General features: G+C 39.7%; 1 protein-coding gene across 4 annotated transcripts in view; it reads right to left on the reverse strand.

Annotated features, from left to right (window-relative positions):
- Positions 1-17,875, reverse strand: part of Slc16a12 (solute carrier family 16 member 12) — a 79,007-nt gene that overhangs the window by 7,996 nt on the left and 53,136 nt on the right. For all 4 annotated transcript variants that reach the window (XM_021151692.2, XM_029472553.1, XM_029472554.1 and 1 more), the window contains 3 exons: positions 14,771-15,018; positions 4,327-4,430; positions 1,341-1,484 (listed from right to left, as the gene is read on the reverse strand). In XM_021151692.2, coding sequence (XP_021007351.1) covers positions 1,341-1,484; positions 4,327-4,430; positions 14,771-14,880 — 358 coding nt within the window. In that variant the 5' untranslated portion in view covers positions 14,881-15,018. The remainder of the gene's footprint in view (positions 1-1,340; positions 1,485-4,326; positions 4,431-14,770; positions 15,019-17,875) is intronic.

Genomic DNA, 17,875 nt, shown 5'->3' on the forward strand with positions numbered 1-17,875 from the left:
CCCTCTCCCCCTCTCCCCCTCTCTCCGTCTCTCCATCTCTCCATCATCTCCCCTGCCTACTTTTTGTAGGTTAACCTAGCTGAATACTTGTCTCACCTCTTCCCTGTCTGAGAAGACACAGCTTTGATGGTCTATGCTTCCCAGGTTTTGTACAGAATTAGTATATACGAGTCCAGGGAAGTTGCAGGACATTTCATTTAGGTGGGAAGTATCATAGACTAGGGAATATTACAGAAGAACATGGAATCTGGAAATATTCCTCAGGTCCTTGAGAAAAATACCAATAGTTTGGAAAGCTTTCAAAAGGTTTTTGGCTTCTACTACCTCGGTTTAACTTAGAAAGCCCAAAGAGCTTCAAGCACATGTAGGCTATTTACCTCAATGCATCTAAAGATAGATATAAACTATGTGGCACCTCAATTGATAATTGATAATACAGGAGAAGAGACAGAAGAAACACTCTCAATACCCATCCACATTTGCAACACAGATGGCCATCAGATCTATGGGTTTCCAGATGCTGGGACTTTCGGTGCTAAAACCAGACCAGTTCCTAGTAATCTTAGCAGCTAGGCCCTATGAGTTACTAGGGATGCCTGTAACTTCCTTAGCAGACAGATGCAGATGCACAGCCTTACTCTGAGGTTACACACATTTCTGGCCTAAGTCATCCTAAATTCATAGCATGTACCCAGACAAGAGTGGGTACCACCTTCCATCCCCATATCTGTGATGAACTTATTGTGCCTTGAGTCCCACCAGCCAACCTCATCCCGACCCTATGCAGTCCCGTTAAGTTTATGGAATGGACACGTTCTTCTCTTTCCATAAAATCCGTCATTATTTTCTAAAATGGGGTTTCAATAACTCTGAGAAATCATGTGAAATATGAGAATGCCTGAGGCAAGGTACTATATTTTCTAAGTTGAAGTTCCCATTTATTGGATAATAATAAGCATAATAAAGACCAGAAAATTCAGGCCAAACACAGTGTTCAGTGTCTTACTTAACAAAGGGAGACAGAGAATGACCAACCACTGTTGAAAATTTGTATTGTGCTGAGTAATTTATCGTTTCTTCTGAGTTCAGAGTCTCAGGCATATGTAATGCCAGAGAGAAAAGTTATGTCTCATGGCATGACAAAATTAATGTGGTAAGGCTTTAGGCTAATGGAATTACATTTCTAAGTCTCTGTAACTGCTAAGTTGGTAGCCATAAGCTAAGTCAGCTGCATTATGCGTCTAAAGAAAAGTATTTTATAAATCTCTGTTGTGTTTATGTCTTGACAACACTTGAACAAAGGTAGGGTCAGACTTGTGGAAGGAAGTACACTTACTTACCTGTAAGAACTCCCAGGGTGAGGTAGAGGTGCTTCAAGCTGGTGGCAAATGAGCCCAGGATGAAACCAGTAGATGCCAGCAAGCCACCCAGCATGATCCCCGCTTGACAGGATAACTGGTTACTGACAACACTCCCAAGCGGAGCTTCAAAAACAACAAAGAGATCAATAGAAAGAAAGGCTTGGGGGATACCTTGAAAACACTGTGCTGTTGCACTCAGGGAGAAGAGAGCCAGCAACCTTTGAAAGGTCAGGTTCAGCCCTCTAGTTTTATAGCTTTGGAAACGGAGACCCAAGGAAATATGACCCTTGGTGGTTACACAGGAGCAGGGCAGTGACAGAGCTTCCTGAATGTCCTTAGATTCGTGCATTTTTATCTCATTCTCTTACAGCCTCACATCCAGGGCTAGAGTGTGTGTCGGGGGATGGGAGTTTATTTTTATGTGCATGTGTAGTTACCTCCATCCATACCTGTATATCATGTGCATGCCTGGCGCCAGTGGGAATAAGGGAGCTTGTTGGATCCCCTAGAACTGGATTTACAGAGGGTTGTAAGCTGCCATGGGGGTACTGGGAACTGAACCCGAGTGTTTTTAACCACTCTTAACTATTTTCAACTGCTCAGCCATTTCTCTAGACCTAGGGTGTTTTTCACACAGGCACCAGTTATTTATCTAAACTGCATGTCACTTACTCAAGTTTGTTAAATACAGTATTGCTTTTACAACATAACAGTAATGATGACAGTTACTTAATGAGCGAATTTTTATCCTGAAGGAGATAAATCATGCTATTGCCAGTCAGTATGCCTGGCGGGGCGGGGTGGTGGTGGTGGTGGTGGTGGTGGTGGTGAATGGAAAGAGCTATGTCTCTGAATATCTGTTAAACTTGATCAGTTTTGCAGTGATCAAGTTAAAATTGGAGACTCACACACGACAGACTCAGTTACCCAGCCAGCATCTCTGTTAAAGCCATGGCTGTTAGAATATTTAACTCTGGGAGAAATGGAATGTGTCAGTCTCTAGAGACTGTTGATTTCTCAAGGGTGCTGCTATTGTGGTTACCAGAAAATAATAAAAAAAAAAACATTTGAGTCACCTAAACTAAACTTGGTGAGAAAGTTACAGCAACTCTAACAAGGAACATGGGCTTCTCTGTCCATCCCATGGCAGATTTTCTTCAGGGGGAGTCCCAGCACAATGTGCAGTCTCTTGTTCAAGCTCTAAACTCTCATAGTCTATCTATAACCTGGTGAGCAGGGGAATGCATGTAAACCTGGATCACTGGGGTCTTTCTCAGAGTCTGGGTTCACAGAGTTTGAGCCTGCCCAGAGCAGACACCATCATTGTTACTATGTTGTTACTGCTCTGTGGAGAGCCTCAAATAACCTCCAGAAGATAACAGCAAGGGAAATGAGTCATGCACATTCTCTGAAGCCTGCTGATACTAACGCTGTGGCTAACACAACCCTGAAAAATCCAGTGCTCAATGAAAGGGAAAGAGAGATGGGCTACACGCAGAACCTAAATGTGTGATTTCGTGAATCCTTATCAGTTGAAAGAGTAAAGTCTTTTCAAAAACTTCACAATCTACCCTAAAATCAAAGAAAGAAACTTCACAGTCACACTGGTTCCTAAATCTAGACATTTAAGAATAAATGTATTATTTTGCTTGATTAGAATTATTAAAAATAAAGAAAATATAACAAAATTCAACCTATTAAAGACAAGTATATGAGTCAGTACATAGAGTCAGATGAATTTATCGCGAAGTACTTCCTTTTTGACACTGAAACAGGTAAAGATATTAGATTTATTTATTTTGTATTATGTGTATGGCTGTTTTGTCTGTGTCTAGTATATATGTACACCACATGTGAGCCTGCTTCAACAAAGATTGGAAGAAGGCATTGGACCCCCTGGAACTGGTGTTACATATAGTTGTTAGCTACAATGTGAGTTCTGGGAATTGAACCTGAGTCCTCTGGAAAGCAGCAAGTCTGAGCTATCTCTCCAGCCCCAGATAAAAGTTTCTCAAGGGATAAAAGTTTCTAAAGCATCCTAGGATTTTTTCTTAGTGAAAGGATTGAGTGAGTCCAGGTTAGAAATGGATTGTTCCAACTGAATGTGATCCTAGAAATTCACTAGGAGACAAAGTTGGTAATTTTTGTTTCAAAATTTATAAAAAAAAGCTTTATCATCCTCTACTACAGATGCAATATTAGGTCTCATGAATTTCTGGGACACCGTCCATGTCCTAGAGAACAGATTTGAGATTTCACAAGTGAAGTTATAACCACAGTGAGCCTACTTAGCTCTTGATTGCAAGTTCCTCTTCTTCCCTGATATTTTTCTTATTCAAGAAAAGGTGACATCTGTGAGTTGAATTTGGAACCCTCTGGTAAAGGATCAAAAAGAAAGCCAAGACTTGAGCTATGATGTCACTCACTGAGGAAAGCCCTGTAGAAATGGCTCATGCACTGTCGATAGTCATGCCTCCCTGAGAGCTCCTGATCCCACTGAATCTTGGAAGCTAAGCAATGTTGGTTCTGCTTAGTATTTGGGTCAGAGAGATGGCTTACTGTCCTATCCAGTGTATGCTTGTATGGCTGGAGAATGAGAAGGTCGTCAAATTGAAAGACATGGCCTATTACATTCTGCTCAGAGATTTCTCTGCAGATCACCACAAGCTCTAATACACTCAGCATCCAGATGAGCCCAATGAGTTGTGTCCCACGGTATTGTGTCCCACGGTATTGATGATCTCCTCCATCTGGTTTTAGTCAAGGCCATCAGTTCCAAAAGTAAATCTTGTTAGGTTTAGCTGAAGATGCGAATGATCTAGGTTTCCAATCTTCCTAACTTGTAACTAATCCTTCCACTTAAAATATGAATAATGAGCCAGCATCACCTGACCCTGCCAAAAGTCATTGCCGTGTTCAGTTCCATCATTTCCATTACATGTCCAGCCTGGTCAATAATACTCACCACAGAGCATTGTCATACAGTCTACAATGGAATGGATCCATGCTGTTTGGGAGTAATCCTGAGCAAAGTATGTCTGAAACTCCACAAAAAATATGGAGATACATCTGAAAAATACAATGTGGGGATTTTGTACAAAATATGAATGAATATGGAATTGAATCAGAACCTAAAAGTTTTATTTCAATCAGCTTTTGAAGTGTCAAACGATGTCAGTTACTGAGCCATGATACGTGGGAAACCAGAAGTTGACCATTGGGGCCATTCTGAGGAACCAGAAAACAAGTGTTCCGTTATCTCTCAGAGAGGCTGCTAAAACCATGGAGCTAGGAAGAACACTGCTCTGAGAAGGTGTTGTGGGAAAACAAGAAAGCATGTTAAGAACATAGTTTATTGCTAATTATTATAACTAATATTTTCTCTATAGCTCTAACCTCGCCAAAGTGATATACAACTTTCAACTTGAAAAATGAATAATAATATAAAAAATAAGCCTTAGAAATTTGACTTCTGATATTTGTACAAAGGCAGTAATCTGATGAAGAGGATGAGATGATGATGATGCTGATCTGAAATGAATATATTCTAGAGAATAATTTACTATGGTCAAACATTGTAACTGACCAGTTTATCATTAAAAGACTTGTCTTAGTGACTTTTTAACTACTGTAATAAGACACCATGACCAAGGCAACTTATAGAAGAAATAGTTTTTCATATGAATATATGCTCAGAGAATAAAAGACAAATGGTAGTGTTAAGTTGAAAATAATTACCTACAGAGTATGTGAGGCAATGGTTTGGCACTGCAGCATTTAGAAGGAGCCTCATACAGAGACATTTAATGACCTCGTTTAGGGCCTGGAACCTTCATAGGAGTATGACAGCAGAGAAGGAGTACTGCTCTTGTTGCTTGTTGGTAAGAGGCTATATCTTTTTGGATATGTCCAAATCCCAACTCTTCCAGATGCAGCAACCCATAGCCAACTGTGTTTTTTAGTCTTCCACTTCTCTGTGGTTGCTTCCAGATAGGAAGGTGAGTGATGGAGAGATTGGGGAAGGAAGAAAATTCGGTGGGATCAGGACAGCTGTGTTATGCAGTGCCAACTTTAAGTGAGTCCACTTCAAATACTCACACTGAGCCTGCCATTGCAAAGTATGAACCTTGATTAATGCCCAGCTGTTACTGAATTAAAATTGCTAGTAATTCGATCTTTGCAATTCGATTTATAACTGAAGTTCAGTGGAGCAACAGAGGCTTCATGTGCACAAAGGATCCGAGTGCCCTATGTGTACCCGTTGCTCTTTGCTACCCCTCTTACATGGAGTGTTGGAGATGTCTCATGTGCACAGAATTCTGGTTGACCTATAGTCCAAGGGAGCTTAGTAGGACTCACAGCTAGCACATGAATGAATTACACCCATGACAGTGAGCATGTGAGAGCCACGGAAAAGGTCTAACTATCCAAGACAGGCCACGCTTTCTTTCTGCACCCAAACTTGTTCCAAAACAGAAAGAGGCAAAGGTACCTACCCTAAGGCTCACAATCTCCATCACCTATGGTGAGACTATGGCACAGAGGAAGAGGACAAGAGGGTTAATCCTAAATTCTGTGCCTTTTCAGGAAGCCGAAGGTGGCTCCGTGGATCGTGTGCTTCCTGAGAAAACAGGAGGGGCTGAGTTCGGATCCCCAGAACTCGTGGAAAAACTAAGTGTGGCACAGTCTGCCTGTAACACCAGTGCTAGGAAGAGGAAACCAGGCAGATCCTAGGGTTCTTTGAATGTGTGATTTTAACACACACACACACACACACACACCCTCAACAGCACAGACAATGCACATAAATTACTCAGACAACTGTCGACTTTAATTTGAATGAAAATACATTAGAACTTCTTAAAAACAGGAAGCCAGTTTTAATTTGGAGGAGCAAGAAAAGCAAGAACCCTTCTAATGCAAATGTAGGGGCCTCATCTGTTGATCTTGCTTCCTTCCCAAGATACTGATATCAAGGATGGTCACTGACAAATATCTGCAAAAGAAGCTGTCAGCAGAGCAAACAAGCAACCCATAAAGTGGAGGAAAAAATCCTCACCCGCTCTCCATTAGACATGGGGCTAATGCCAAGAGTGTATAAAGAACTACAGAAATAAGTAAAAAGAATGTCTGGTGTTAATCAGCAAATGGACCCAGGAGATGGAAAGTTTACAAATGAAGAAATATAAACGGCTAATAAGTATTTTTTTAAAAAAATGGTTGATATCCCTAGTCATCAGGAAAGTGCATATTAAAACTGCTTTGCAATGCTACCTCATTTTAGCTAACAATCTGACAAATGTTAGCAAGGGTGTGGAGAAAGAGGAACCCTTGTTCACTGCTGGTGGGAGTGGAAACTAGTAAAATCATTGTGAGAATTAGTAGGGCATTTCTTTAAAAAGTTTAAAATAGACTCAGCTACACTATACCAGAGCATACCTCCCAACCTCCATACCATACCACAGAGTTACTTCCACAATCATGTTTATAGCGCTCTACGCACAATGGCGAGGAAATGGAACAGATAAATGAACAATGGGAATGTGGAACACATACCCTGTAGAATTTTTGAATGTGAGGTGACCAAAACTCAGAAGACAAAAGCCTTATGCTTCCTCACACACAGATCCTAGTCTTTACATATGCATTTGTACACACATGTAACTGTGTACAGAGTCTAAAAATCTCAAAAGGAGACCAAGAGAGGGGACAAGTAGGTATCTAGGAAGGATGAAAGTTAAGGAGAAGGACACAGGAACACAACAAGAGGTAGATACAGGGGCCACCACACAAGAGAAGTTAGGGATAGCAGAGAGGTGGGGGGAATGGGTTGGGGTAAGAATCACTAAAACACATCATTCAAAATGCAGTAATGATATCTAGTATCTTGTATGCTAATTCAAACTTATTTTGTATCACTAACAATAACTTTGTTTTCTAACAGGTCATTTTCCTACTGCTTCCGTGTTTTCCTCTCAGACAATACAAGTTTTAGAGCTGGATCATTTGGCCCTTTCTCTTCTTGTCACCTGCCAGTTCAAAATGCTTTGCACCTCTTAATGGCCAGCATGCTCTTGGATCTTCTGTTGGGTTCAGCACACTTAAGCCTGAGCACAATCTTCTTTGTGGTTTAGGCCATCTTTTGGGAAATTGGCTTTGTCCATCGTAGCCACTCTGCTTGCAATAATAGCACCACTACCCTTGGGAATACAGGGAATCTTTGCCCTTCTTATACTGGGTAACTTTGTGAGGCTGATACTTGCCACATGTCTTACAGAGAGTCCTTCGGGTTTTAGGTACATTGGCCATCTTTGCAGTAGAAGTGTCTGCGATGAAAAAAGAGACCCAGAGTCTGTGATGGCCACCTTAATTACCAAACAGCAGAGGGCTAATTTAAATTTTTTAATTAAAAAATAAACACCAATATACTAAAAGCAATAACTAAAATCTTGTGAAGTTCCCTTCTTCTGCTGCTTCTTGTCTGGAACTAAAATGTCTTATCATCTTCTCCTAACTACTTAGCTTTTGATAAGAATGAGTTGTGAGTTAACGTACATAGCCTCATTATCAAAATGACTGAGTTATCCATCACCCAGGATTCTCAGTAGAACACCATTGACTGTGGGGGTGGGTGAGCCCTGGAGAGATTTGTTCTGTGTGGCAGGATGCTTAGAAGCATCTCCAGCATCTGCTCCAAATGTCTCCAGACATTGCCAACAAGCCTTGGAAACCAAAATGAGCCTGACTGCCGACAAGTGATCTAGTCATCAAGTTTTCCAACCCCTCTTCAGAGTCTTCAAATCCCTCCATGGGTCGCCATCGCCCTTATTGTTCATAATTGACGGCAACACCTTTCCCTTGAACTGTAGCCCAAAGCTCCTAAGTGATGCTTCTCCATTAGCACTTAGCTGGCTTCAGCGCATTCTGCAAACAGTGCCTTCCTAGAACAGATGCTGGCATTTCAAACATTTTAGCCTGACTTGCAAGTCTTTGGTGTCTGTGCTCCTTTCTGCCCACTGTTTGCATATTTCACTACAGTCACCTCTTTCTACCTCGTTCAACACAGTCCCTGTGTTTTATGCACGTCTGTACATTATAGTTTTTTCTGTGATTCTCCTCTAAGTGCCCGTTTTAATCTCAGATAGTTAGTCATTCTACGCCTCCAGGAAATCTTCCTTGACTGCTCCCTTATTGCTCAAGACAGGAATGGATGCTTCTCGTACACGTCCTCTACATGTGGCATGTTCATCTGTGGTCTGGCAACTCCCTTTTCACTTGTTTGTATTGTCCACTAGACTTTGTGCTGTGACAGCGGAAGACATATATGTCTTAACTCACACTAAATTCCAGACATCTAGGATAGATAGTATCTGTCATGAATTGGGTGCTTATAAATATTGTTCAACAAAAGAAGATAATGAAGGAAGGGAAAGGGGGAAGGAGGAGGGAAGAATGAAAGAAGGAGGAAGGAAAAAGGAAGGAAGGAAGGAAGGAAGGAAGGAAGGAAGGAAGGAAGGAAGGAAGGAAGGAAGGAAGGAAGGAAGGAAGGGGAGCCCCTTGATAGAGAATCTGACTGGAATGTAAGGAAGTGAAAGGCTCCACTGGAGAGAGAAGAGGAAGAAAGGGTGGCAGTGCCACCAGAAGGCATGTGCAGAGGTAAGCTGAAGCATCCAAACAGGCTCTGAAAACATAGAACGAATCATCACCATCAGTGTAAAAGGTGCAGAAGTGACAGCAAAGAGTAGTTGAGAAAATGGTAATATATTTTGAAATTATAAACCAGTCTCTTCACTAAATCACTCTGGGGAACGTAATATTACTGTGCTGTCTCTTGTGATTTCTTAAAAATTTAGCTTTGCCTTTTTTAATTAATTAAATTATTTATTTATTTTACATCCTGATTGCAGTGTCCCCTTCCTCCTCTCTTCTCAGTCCATCTCTCATGGACCCCATCATCCATCTCTCCTCCCTTTCTCCTCAGAGATGAGGACGCCTCCCATGGCTATCAGCCAGCTTTAACATAGCAAATTGTAGTAAAATCAGGCACATCTTCTTCTTTTATTGAGGCTACACAAGGCAGCCCAGTAAGGAAAAAGGGATCCGAAGGCAGGCAATGTAGTCAGACAGCCCCTGCTCCCACTTTAGGAGTCCCCTATGAAGACCCAGCTGCAGAACTGTTACTTATGTTTAGAGGGCCTAAGTCAGATCCATGCATGCTCTTTGGTTGGCAATTGAGTCTCTGTGAACCCCTGAGGGTACAGGTTGGTTGATTCTTTCTGAACTGAGTTGACTAGTCATATCAGTAAAACTTTGGATCTGAAAGTCATTTCTGGAAAGGTGAGAACCTTAGTCAGAGGTCAAAGTTCAATGACCACATCCACCTTTATGAGCATTTCAACACTCATGAAATTCAGAAAGATGGTTATGTCACTCAATGGGAAGAGGACCAACTGACAAATGAAAATCAATAAAATGAAAGATAATACGGTCATTTTTCACCTCTTTAGAAAAGGAGAGAAAGGACCATAGAGCTTTCCAGTTGACGAAGGTTTGTGTTGTGAAATTTAAAATCCAGGGATATCTGAAATAAATTGAATTGTAATAGGAGCGCACATGCATCCGGATGCTTGCAATAACAAGAGTTAGGAAAGCAAAGCTCTTATTCCAGATTCATACCCATGGAAACAGCTAGTGAGGAAGCTTGCTGATCTCTCAGGGTTTCAATTTCTTCATCTAGAAATCAAGCATTTTTAGAAGCATGACTCACAAAGGTCAGCATGATGCATCTCATGTTGTCTCTTCAGCCTTTGGGGTCTGATAGGACTTGTTCCCCAAAACAGAAACAGATCACAACCAGTGTCATCACTTACAACCAAACACGCTTTCTTAAAGATGATCTGACTCAACAGGTCAATGGGCTTTATGACCTATTAAGCTCAATCTCACTGCTCTGACGCTGTCCTAGCTACGCTAAGTCAGATCAAGAACTGACTCACAGCTATGTTGTAGACGACTAGCTAAAATCACTGTCATATCCCTTGACTAATCCTATTATGTGGTGGGAATGACTTCACGAAAACTCTCTGAAAACACGTCAACAAGGACAAAGTAAATGCTCAGTAAAGTTACCAGTCACTTCATTTTTACCCTGACTGTTCTCAAAAGGGTTTGAAAAATCTACAAAACTCCAAAGAACTCCAGGAATTTATTTCTACTCAGTTTATTTGAACTCAGGAAATCCAGGCAACACAAAGTCTCAAACCTAGGATACTGTTTTGTTTGAATATTTTTTTATGACTTTTTTTTAAAAGATTTATTTATTATATGTAAGTACACTGTAGCTGTCTTCAGACACTCCAGAAGAGGGCGCCAGATCTCGTTGCAGATGGTTGGGAGCCACCATGTGGTTGCTGGGATTTGAACTCCGGACCTTCGGAAGAGCAGTCGGGTACTCTTACCCACTGAGCCATCTCACCACCCCTTGTTTGAATATTTAAATAAAATTTTTGTTTCTAAAGTAACCATTCAAGTTGTTAATATATGTAGAGAATTCATGTAATTGCACTTTAAATATGATCCTTAAGTTAATAATGTATTTTGATAAAGATATCATAAAGAAAAAAGAAATAATCAATATAGAGTAATAAATAGAAGATATAAATAAATAATAATGACTGCTTTCATTGCCTGTTGAACTTTAAAATTTATGTTTTTTCAAAGTACAAGGCTAGAGCTGAGATAGAATGTTTAAATGTCTTGAGTTAAAATTATAGCACTGTTTATAAAAGCAAAAACCAGAAGACCATATAAAATCACATCAATAAAAATGTATCAAATAATTGTAGACAAAAGCATGAAATAGAATTCCTCTTTTTTTTGTATAGAATAGAGTTTATTCAGAGCATGGGGAGGGCAGTTAAGAGGGTAGCAGAGGCAGAGAAAGGCAGAGAGAAGGAGAGAGTAGAGAATTGGGGACCGGCCATGGCCATGGCCATGTGGAGGAGGGAATTGGGAGTAAGGGGGCAAGAGGCAAAAGAGAGGCAAAAGCATAAGAGCACATAATAGAATTCTAAGCAACTATTTTCCAATAAGGTAGACCCTTAGTGGTTGATACATAACAGTCTCAAGAGAAATTATTAAGGGGGGGCAGAACAACATATCAAAAATGATCCTGCTTGTGTAAGTAACAAGAATGTACACTTAGGTTAGCTCAAGGTTGAGAAGGCTTTTTGTTTTCCTCTTGAGACTGAACTTAAAAAAATATCGCTGAGGTTAATTTTAGGCAGTGAAATTGAGTCAGTTAGGGAAGAAAAATATTTTATATATTTTCAACATGTTTGAATTTTACCATCAGAATGCAAGATGTTTTGTGTTAAGGTGCTTGTCCAGTAGATGCTGGCTCTCTGTTAGGCAGGTTGCCCTGGCTCGATTCTCTTGCTCTCAGGTCTAGTCCTCTTGGCTGCTTCTTAATGTGTGACATTTAGATTCCTGGGCTGGCTATATCACCACACTTTCTTGTCTGCCTTTATTCTGCTTAAGTGTTCTTGTCTTGATCTCCTCTGTTGACTTCAGACTGGTATTCTGCCTTGACTTGCAGCCATGGTCTTCTTTTCTGGTTTCTGACCGAATGTTTGGCAGTTTAGGCATGGTAAAGAAGGGTAGGCACTGGTGCAGGCTGAGACATCTTCCTCCTTCATTTTTGCCAGGCCAGATTATTTCCATCGCTTAAGACTTTACTCCAAGGACTTCTCTAGAAAGCCAGCCCTGAATCTCCAGGCCTGAATTTGTCTCACTGCCTATCATATTTTAGTTCCATACTGACCAAAGTTCATATAACATTTTGATGACCTACATCATGAGCTTAAAAACCACCCATAAAAGGGTGACTTCTTTTATTTGGCAGGGTGCTGAGTCCCTTGACTATCACCAAAGGTCACCAAGCTTAATAGAACTCAAGTCAATACAGGTATTTTTATTTGTATCTCAGTCAATTGTGTATGAGTCTACCATAAGATTGCCAATCAATCTACTGCTTTAGAAGTCTCTAGTACAGAGAGAGTCATGTCTTCAATGAATGGAAGATAATCATCAATGGAACAGATTTTAAATGAATTGAAATAGAAACTTAAAAGTACAACCTACAGAAGATAAAAGGTTTTTAGCCTTTAGTTGTAGCCAATGGATTCAACATCCTATCAAATAAGGCAAGATATCCATTTACTGATGGTCTTCCAAACTCCTGATGCAGGTCATCTCACACACACACACACACACACACACACACACACACACACACTCATACTCTAAACTCTTCTTGTAGTTCCAGAAAGTTCACTGAATGTATACAGTCACTCATGTGGACTTGTTGGTACAGGAATTGGTGTGCTGTGTTCTATGGCTGAGTATCAGGAGAACAGAGAAGGTAGAGTTTAGAGAGATGTATGCTCTTGGCACCCTATCTTATTGTTATTGTCATGACAGCTCCTTGGATAGGAGTAGCCCACCTTTAGACAATGCTTCCCGTAACCAAAGCATTTAAAAAGTCTGTGCCTAATACTATAGCTTCTCTTGATGGTACTGAAGATAAGCCACAAGTGTGAATGGGGATCAAAGTGTAGTATATGCGTGAGAATAGGATAAGAACTTATTTAGTTATATTCTAGAGAAAGCAATAGTGAATTCTCTCTCTCTCTCTCTCTCTCTCTCTCTCTCTCTCTCTCTCTCTGTGTGTGTGTGTGTGTGTGTGTGTGTGTGTACTTTAAGTGTCTATAGATTATGAGTGTGTGCATTGTAGTAAAAAAAAGCAAAATTAAGTCTCTGTTCATCTCTGTCCTGGTAGCCATAGATGTAAGTCACTTAGCCCCTCCATGAAGCAGGGATTAGCAAGCCCATTTCACCTAAATCACAAAGCTCACTTGAGTGACTGACAGAAGTATCTTAGTATTGCAACCAGGAGCACTATGGACAACCTTGTGAGAATACAAGTTCTTCATGAAAACTGAACTACTCAGAACACTACAGCATAATCCCCCCTTATAATGCAATGAAACTACTTCTAGAACATTCTCTAATGGAACGAAAAGACGTTTCTATTTATAAGAAGCCACACACACACCCACAAATGATCTTTCAAATTCTACAATCTCTTCAGACTCAGAATAGACACATAATCAACAAACCTTAATAGTGGCAAATAAAAAACACCCTGCCCTGTATCTGTTGGCAGGCATATGATACTTTCTTTAGCTAGGATATCATCAAATAAATTATTACCACAACTACTTTCTTGTACTGTATAGAATGCATCGCCAGAAAAGAAAGACCCAGTTCCATTGGAACAACAGTGAGGGCAGAACAGTCACATGCAAATCACAAGCATTAACTCATATAGACATGAAGAGAACTAGTTGGACATTAAGTATATTGAGTACTGTGTCTCTGGAGGAAAATCGAATGAGCAAGGAAGGTTAAAGGAGTCATTGTTTTGCTTTCCTTCAACCTAAAACCCAGCTGCTGTCATCACAGCCATCAAACTGTTTGTTGAACAAGAATTTGGATTCTAGATTTGATGCTTCCCATATTCAACACTTAACAAGCAAAAGAGTTTTCAAGGACTTTTTTGAAGTTCTACTGTTCCCTCCTGAGAGAATATAGATTTTAACGCTGTACAAGTTTGACTTTGGTGATATCTTCACAAACCTGTTATGAACTTCATAACCATGCTTCAGTCTTGGGAATATTTTTCTTATTCCTGTGCTGCAAGTTTGAGGATCCTATTGCATACTATAATCTCTCACCATAGTGGTTTTTTTTATTTGTGGCTTATAAATCATAAATTCAATCATTTCTACTATAAAATATTAATGACTAATACTTATACTAATTAAAATGTCTCATTAATATATCATATATAAGAAAATTAGTCATATGAACATCATCTTATACATCAGCTTATGCTACCTTTATATTCTTGGATTTGCATTTAACAATTCTTTAAAATACCTAGAAAACTGATTTCTTTATAAAAAAACTATTATAGGAAAAAATTCCTCCTCTAGTAAAAATATTGGGACAATTCTCATGTTATTTCATATAGGATGATTTTATGTGTTTCATATTTAAAATAGGTGCAATGTAGAGAATAGAAAGAAATATCACACACTTCCACATTTTGTAGAGCCACTCATGAAGACGTGTGTCTGGATTAGATTTATTTTTCTCTCACATACTCCAAAGCTCCTAAGTGTCCTAATATATATCCCTAATATATTAGGGAAGAGAGCAACATCCAGGACTCTGTAACATTGTGATATCATACCTTGCAAAGGAAAAGATACATGAGCAGCTAAACACACACAGGGAAGGACATGAACGCGTCCCTAGCATATCAAGTAGAAAGACCCACTTACCTGGTGACTGCCCGGGTACAGATGGTAACAAGGAAGCAACCAGCCACTATCATCCAGCCCCAGCCTCCATCTGGAGGGGATGCCAAGCTGACTCTAGTTATCTTCGTCATGGTTTCAATTCTGGTTTTCTTCTCTTTCCAAGTTACTGCAGCAATAAGTTGTGGTCTTGAGTGTCCGCTACCCAGTAACTTCCTGTTGACAGTCAAAGTTGGTGCAGGATGCTACCTGGCATAGGGGTTACTGCCCATCTAAAACAAAAACAAAAATATGTTTTTATCTTTGTCATGTTATTCTCTTGATAAGAAATTATTACTCTCCTATTAATATGATTGTTTATAACTATGAATACCAGGTCATAGTAAAGACCATTAGTTATCTCTTTTTTTGTTTAAAAAAATCTAAAAATGTTTACTTACAATCCCTGAGAAGTTACCACTTACTCCTTCAGAAATTTTGTAATGAACAAAAAGCAAAGAAAACTGTAATAGTAGCTTATGCCAAACCAAAAATAAACATCAGGTATAATATAAGCCTTAAAAACCTCTAGCTCAGGCAATGTGTATGAGTACCTTTAAATTATTTTCACAACACACCTACAATTCAGATTTTCAGACATATAAATGATAGCACAGCCTAATATGTGTTTATATGTCCACTTATTATATTTACTTCTATTAGATTAAAAAAATTAGAGAACGACAGATGTCATTGCATAGCTGTTCAAACATTGAAAGGGCCACACAATTTTTTATGTACAGAAAGAACCTTGCTGTTTCTACCTGAACCTTCCTGTGCTGTTGAGAGCATCCACCATCTCTGTTGAAGAAAAGGAAAAGCAGTAAGGGAGAGAGATTCCAGTGAGTGCTTGCCTAGGTGACTCTTAGTCCTCAGTCAGACCAAGGAATGAAGCTAGGCAGCGTTTCACAGCCTTGGTTTTTTTATATGGATTCAGACACGGGGCAAAGATCGCAGTCATAAATATTCTGCCATATCAATTCTGTCTCCACAAAACACCTGTACTACAAGGCAAAGAAAGGAGCAATACAACCAACCAGACCTTTCCTATCAGAAATAAGTATTATCTTCTAACGTTTTCTTAAATCATTCACAGAATATGTTCTTTATAAAAATTTTCAAAGACAATTCATTGGAAAGACATAATTTAAAAACTGAAAGTGACACCTTACAATCACACTTTAAAATATAGTAGTAAAAAGGGAATGAAAAAATTAATATATATCTTTAAATATAAATTTTAATTATTGCCAACTTGAAGTGTTCAAATTCTGAATGCTTTTTCAATTCTTTATTCAGATTAAGTGGACAATGTATTAGGCTATATGTCTATGATAGGTGTAGAAGGAACCCACACATCAGCATGCTTTAGGGTCATTTCAAATAAATTGCTGGTTATTAGACAGAATTAAATAAATCGAAGTAAGTGATGATGGAAAAGGGAACAGCCATCCAAATGAATCCAACCATCCCTCCTCGTGCTGCCTTTACATCTGATGAGAATTAGAAGATTTCAGAATTTCATTTCTTTTTAATTTTGTGTGTGTGTGTTTGTGTGTGTTCAGTGTATAGAAGTGTATATACAGGTGCATGCGTGTGTGGAGGCCAAAGGAAACTTGCCATTCTCAGCTACACTGGCTGACTAATGAGTCACTGGCTGACTAATAATCAAGAGACCCTGCCTCTTGATTTGTGTCTTTTCCCATCCTCCAGAGTTCTACAGATCCATGTTTACATGAGTGCTGGAGATCCAGTCTCAAGACCTTAATAAATCGTCTCCCCAGCTCCTCTCTTTCATTTTTTTCTCTTTCATTTTTTAAAGTAACAGAACTTCTCAGTGACCAGCCACTTTTGCCTGTCTTTCCTTGAAAATAGGGATGGCAGGTGTTCAATACAGGTAGAAAGTGAATGAGCACAGGTAAGATGGTCAATTCAAAGGCTGAGTCTTCCAGGATTGCCCTCATTCCCTGCTCAGTCCTGGAACAAGGTATTCGACGAGGCAGCTTCAGCTACTTGACTTAAACTCACTCTTGTTGACAGCAGAGATACATGGCAGAATTTGGGGTTCTGGAACAATTGTGAGTGCTCAGCCTTTCCAGCTCTGGGCATCCACACAGATGATAACTATGTATTCATTAGACTTGGGTTTCTATATTTGGAATTGTATCTGTTTCAACAGCTTAGAGCAAATCCTAATTACTATAGTGATAGAGTAGTTGGACTTCCTGTAGCATTTATAATGCTTTTGATTTTTTCTTTCCTTTTTCTTTTCTTTTCTTTTCTTTTCTTTTCTTTTCTTTTCTCTCTCTCTCTTTCTTTCTTTTTCTTTTTCTTTCCCTTCCTTCCTTCCTTCCTTCCTTCCTTCCTTCCTTCCTTCCTTCCTTCCTTCCTTCCTTCCTTTGTTTCATGTGTGTGTGTGTGTGTATTGAGCATCAAACCCAGGGTATGCTATGCAAGTGCCTTACTGAAGAACTGCAAACATCTCCAGTCCCCACAAGCTTTAATTTCTTAAGTGTATAGTAGTTGAGTATTATCACCTACTGCCCTACCTAGCCATACCCTCTCATTATAGAGAAGTGAAATGCTACAGAGATTCTGGTCTCATCAGAAGATAGCAGACACCAACCCAAATGGCAGAGAAAGAAAGCATAGAGATAGACTGGTATGTGCTTTCAGGTGAGTGGGCATGGAGGCAGATGGTACCCCACTTAGTTCCTTACAGAGGCAGATGATACCTGTCCCAACTCTGTCCCTTTCCAGCTCTGTCGTAACCTTTAGTAATCTCTTTCCCAGTTTCTTTTCTTTCATTTTCATATATATGTATATATATACACACACACACACACACACATATGTATATATATATATACATATGTGTGTGTGCATGAATGCACGTGCATATGTGTGTGTGTATGTATATATACATATATGTACTGGCTAGTTTTGTGTCAACTTGACACAGGCTGGAGTTATCACAGAGAAAGGAGCTTCAGTTGGGGAAATGCCTCCATGAGATCCAGCTGTAAGGCATTTTCTCAATTAGTGATCAAGGGGAGAAAGGCCCCTTGTGGGTGGGACCATCTCTGGGAT

This window comes from Mus caroli, chromosome 19 (assembly GCF_900094665.2).
Source record: "Mus caroli chromosome 19, CAROLI_EIJ_v1.1, whole genome shotgun sequence".
NCBI classification, from domain to species: Eukaryota; Metazoa; Chordata; class Mammalia; order Rodentia; family Muridae; genus Mus; species Mus caroli.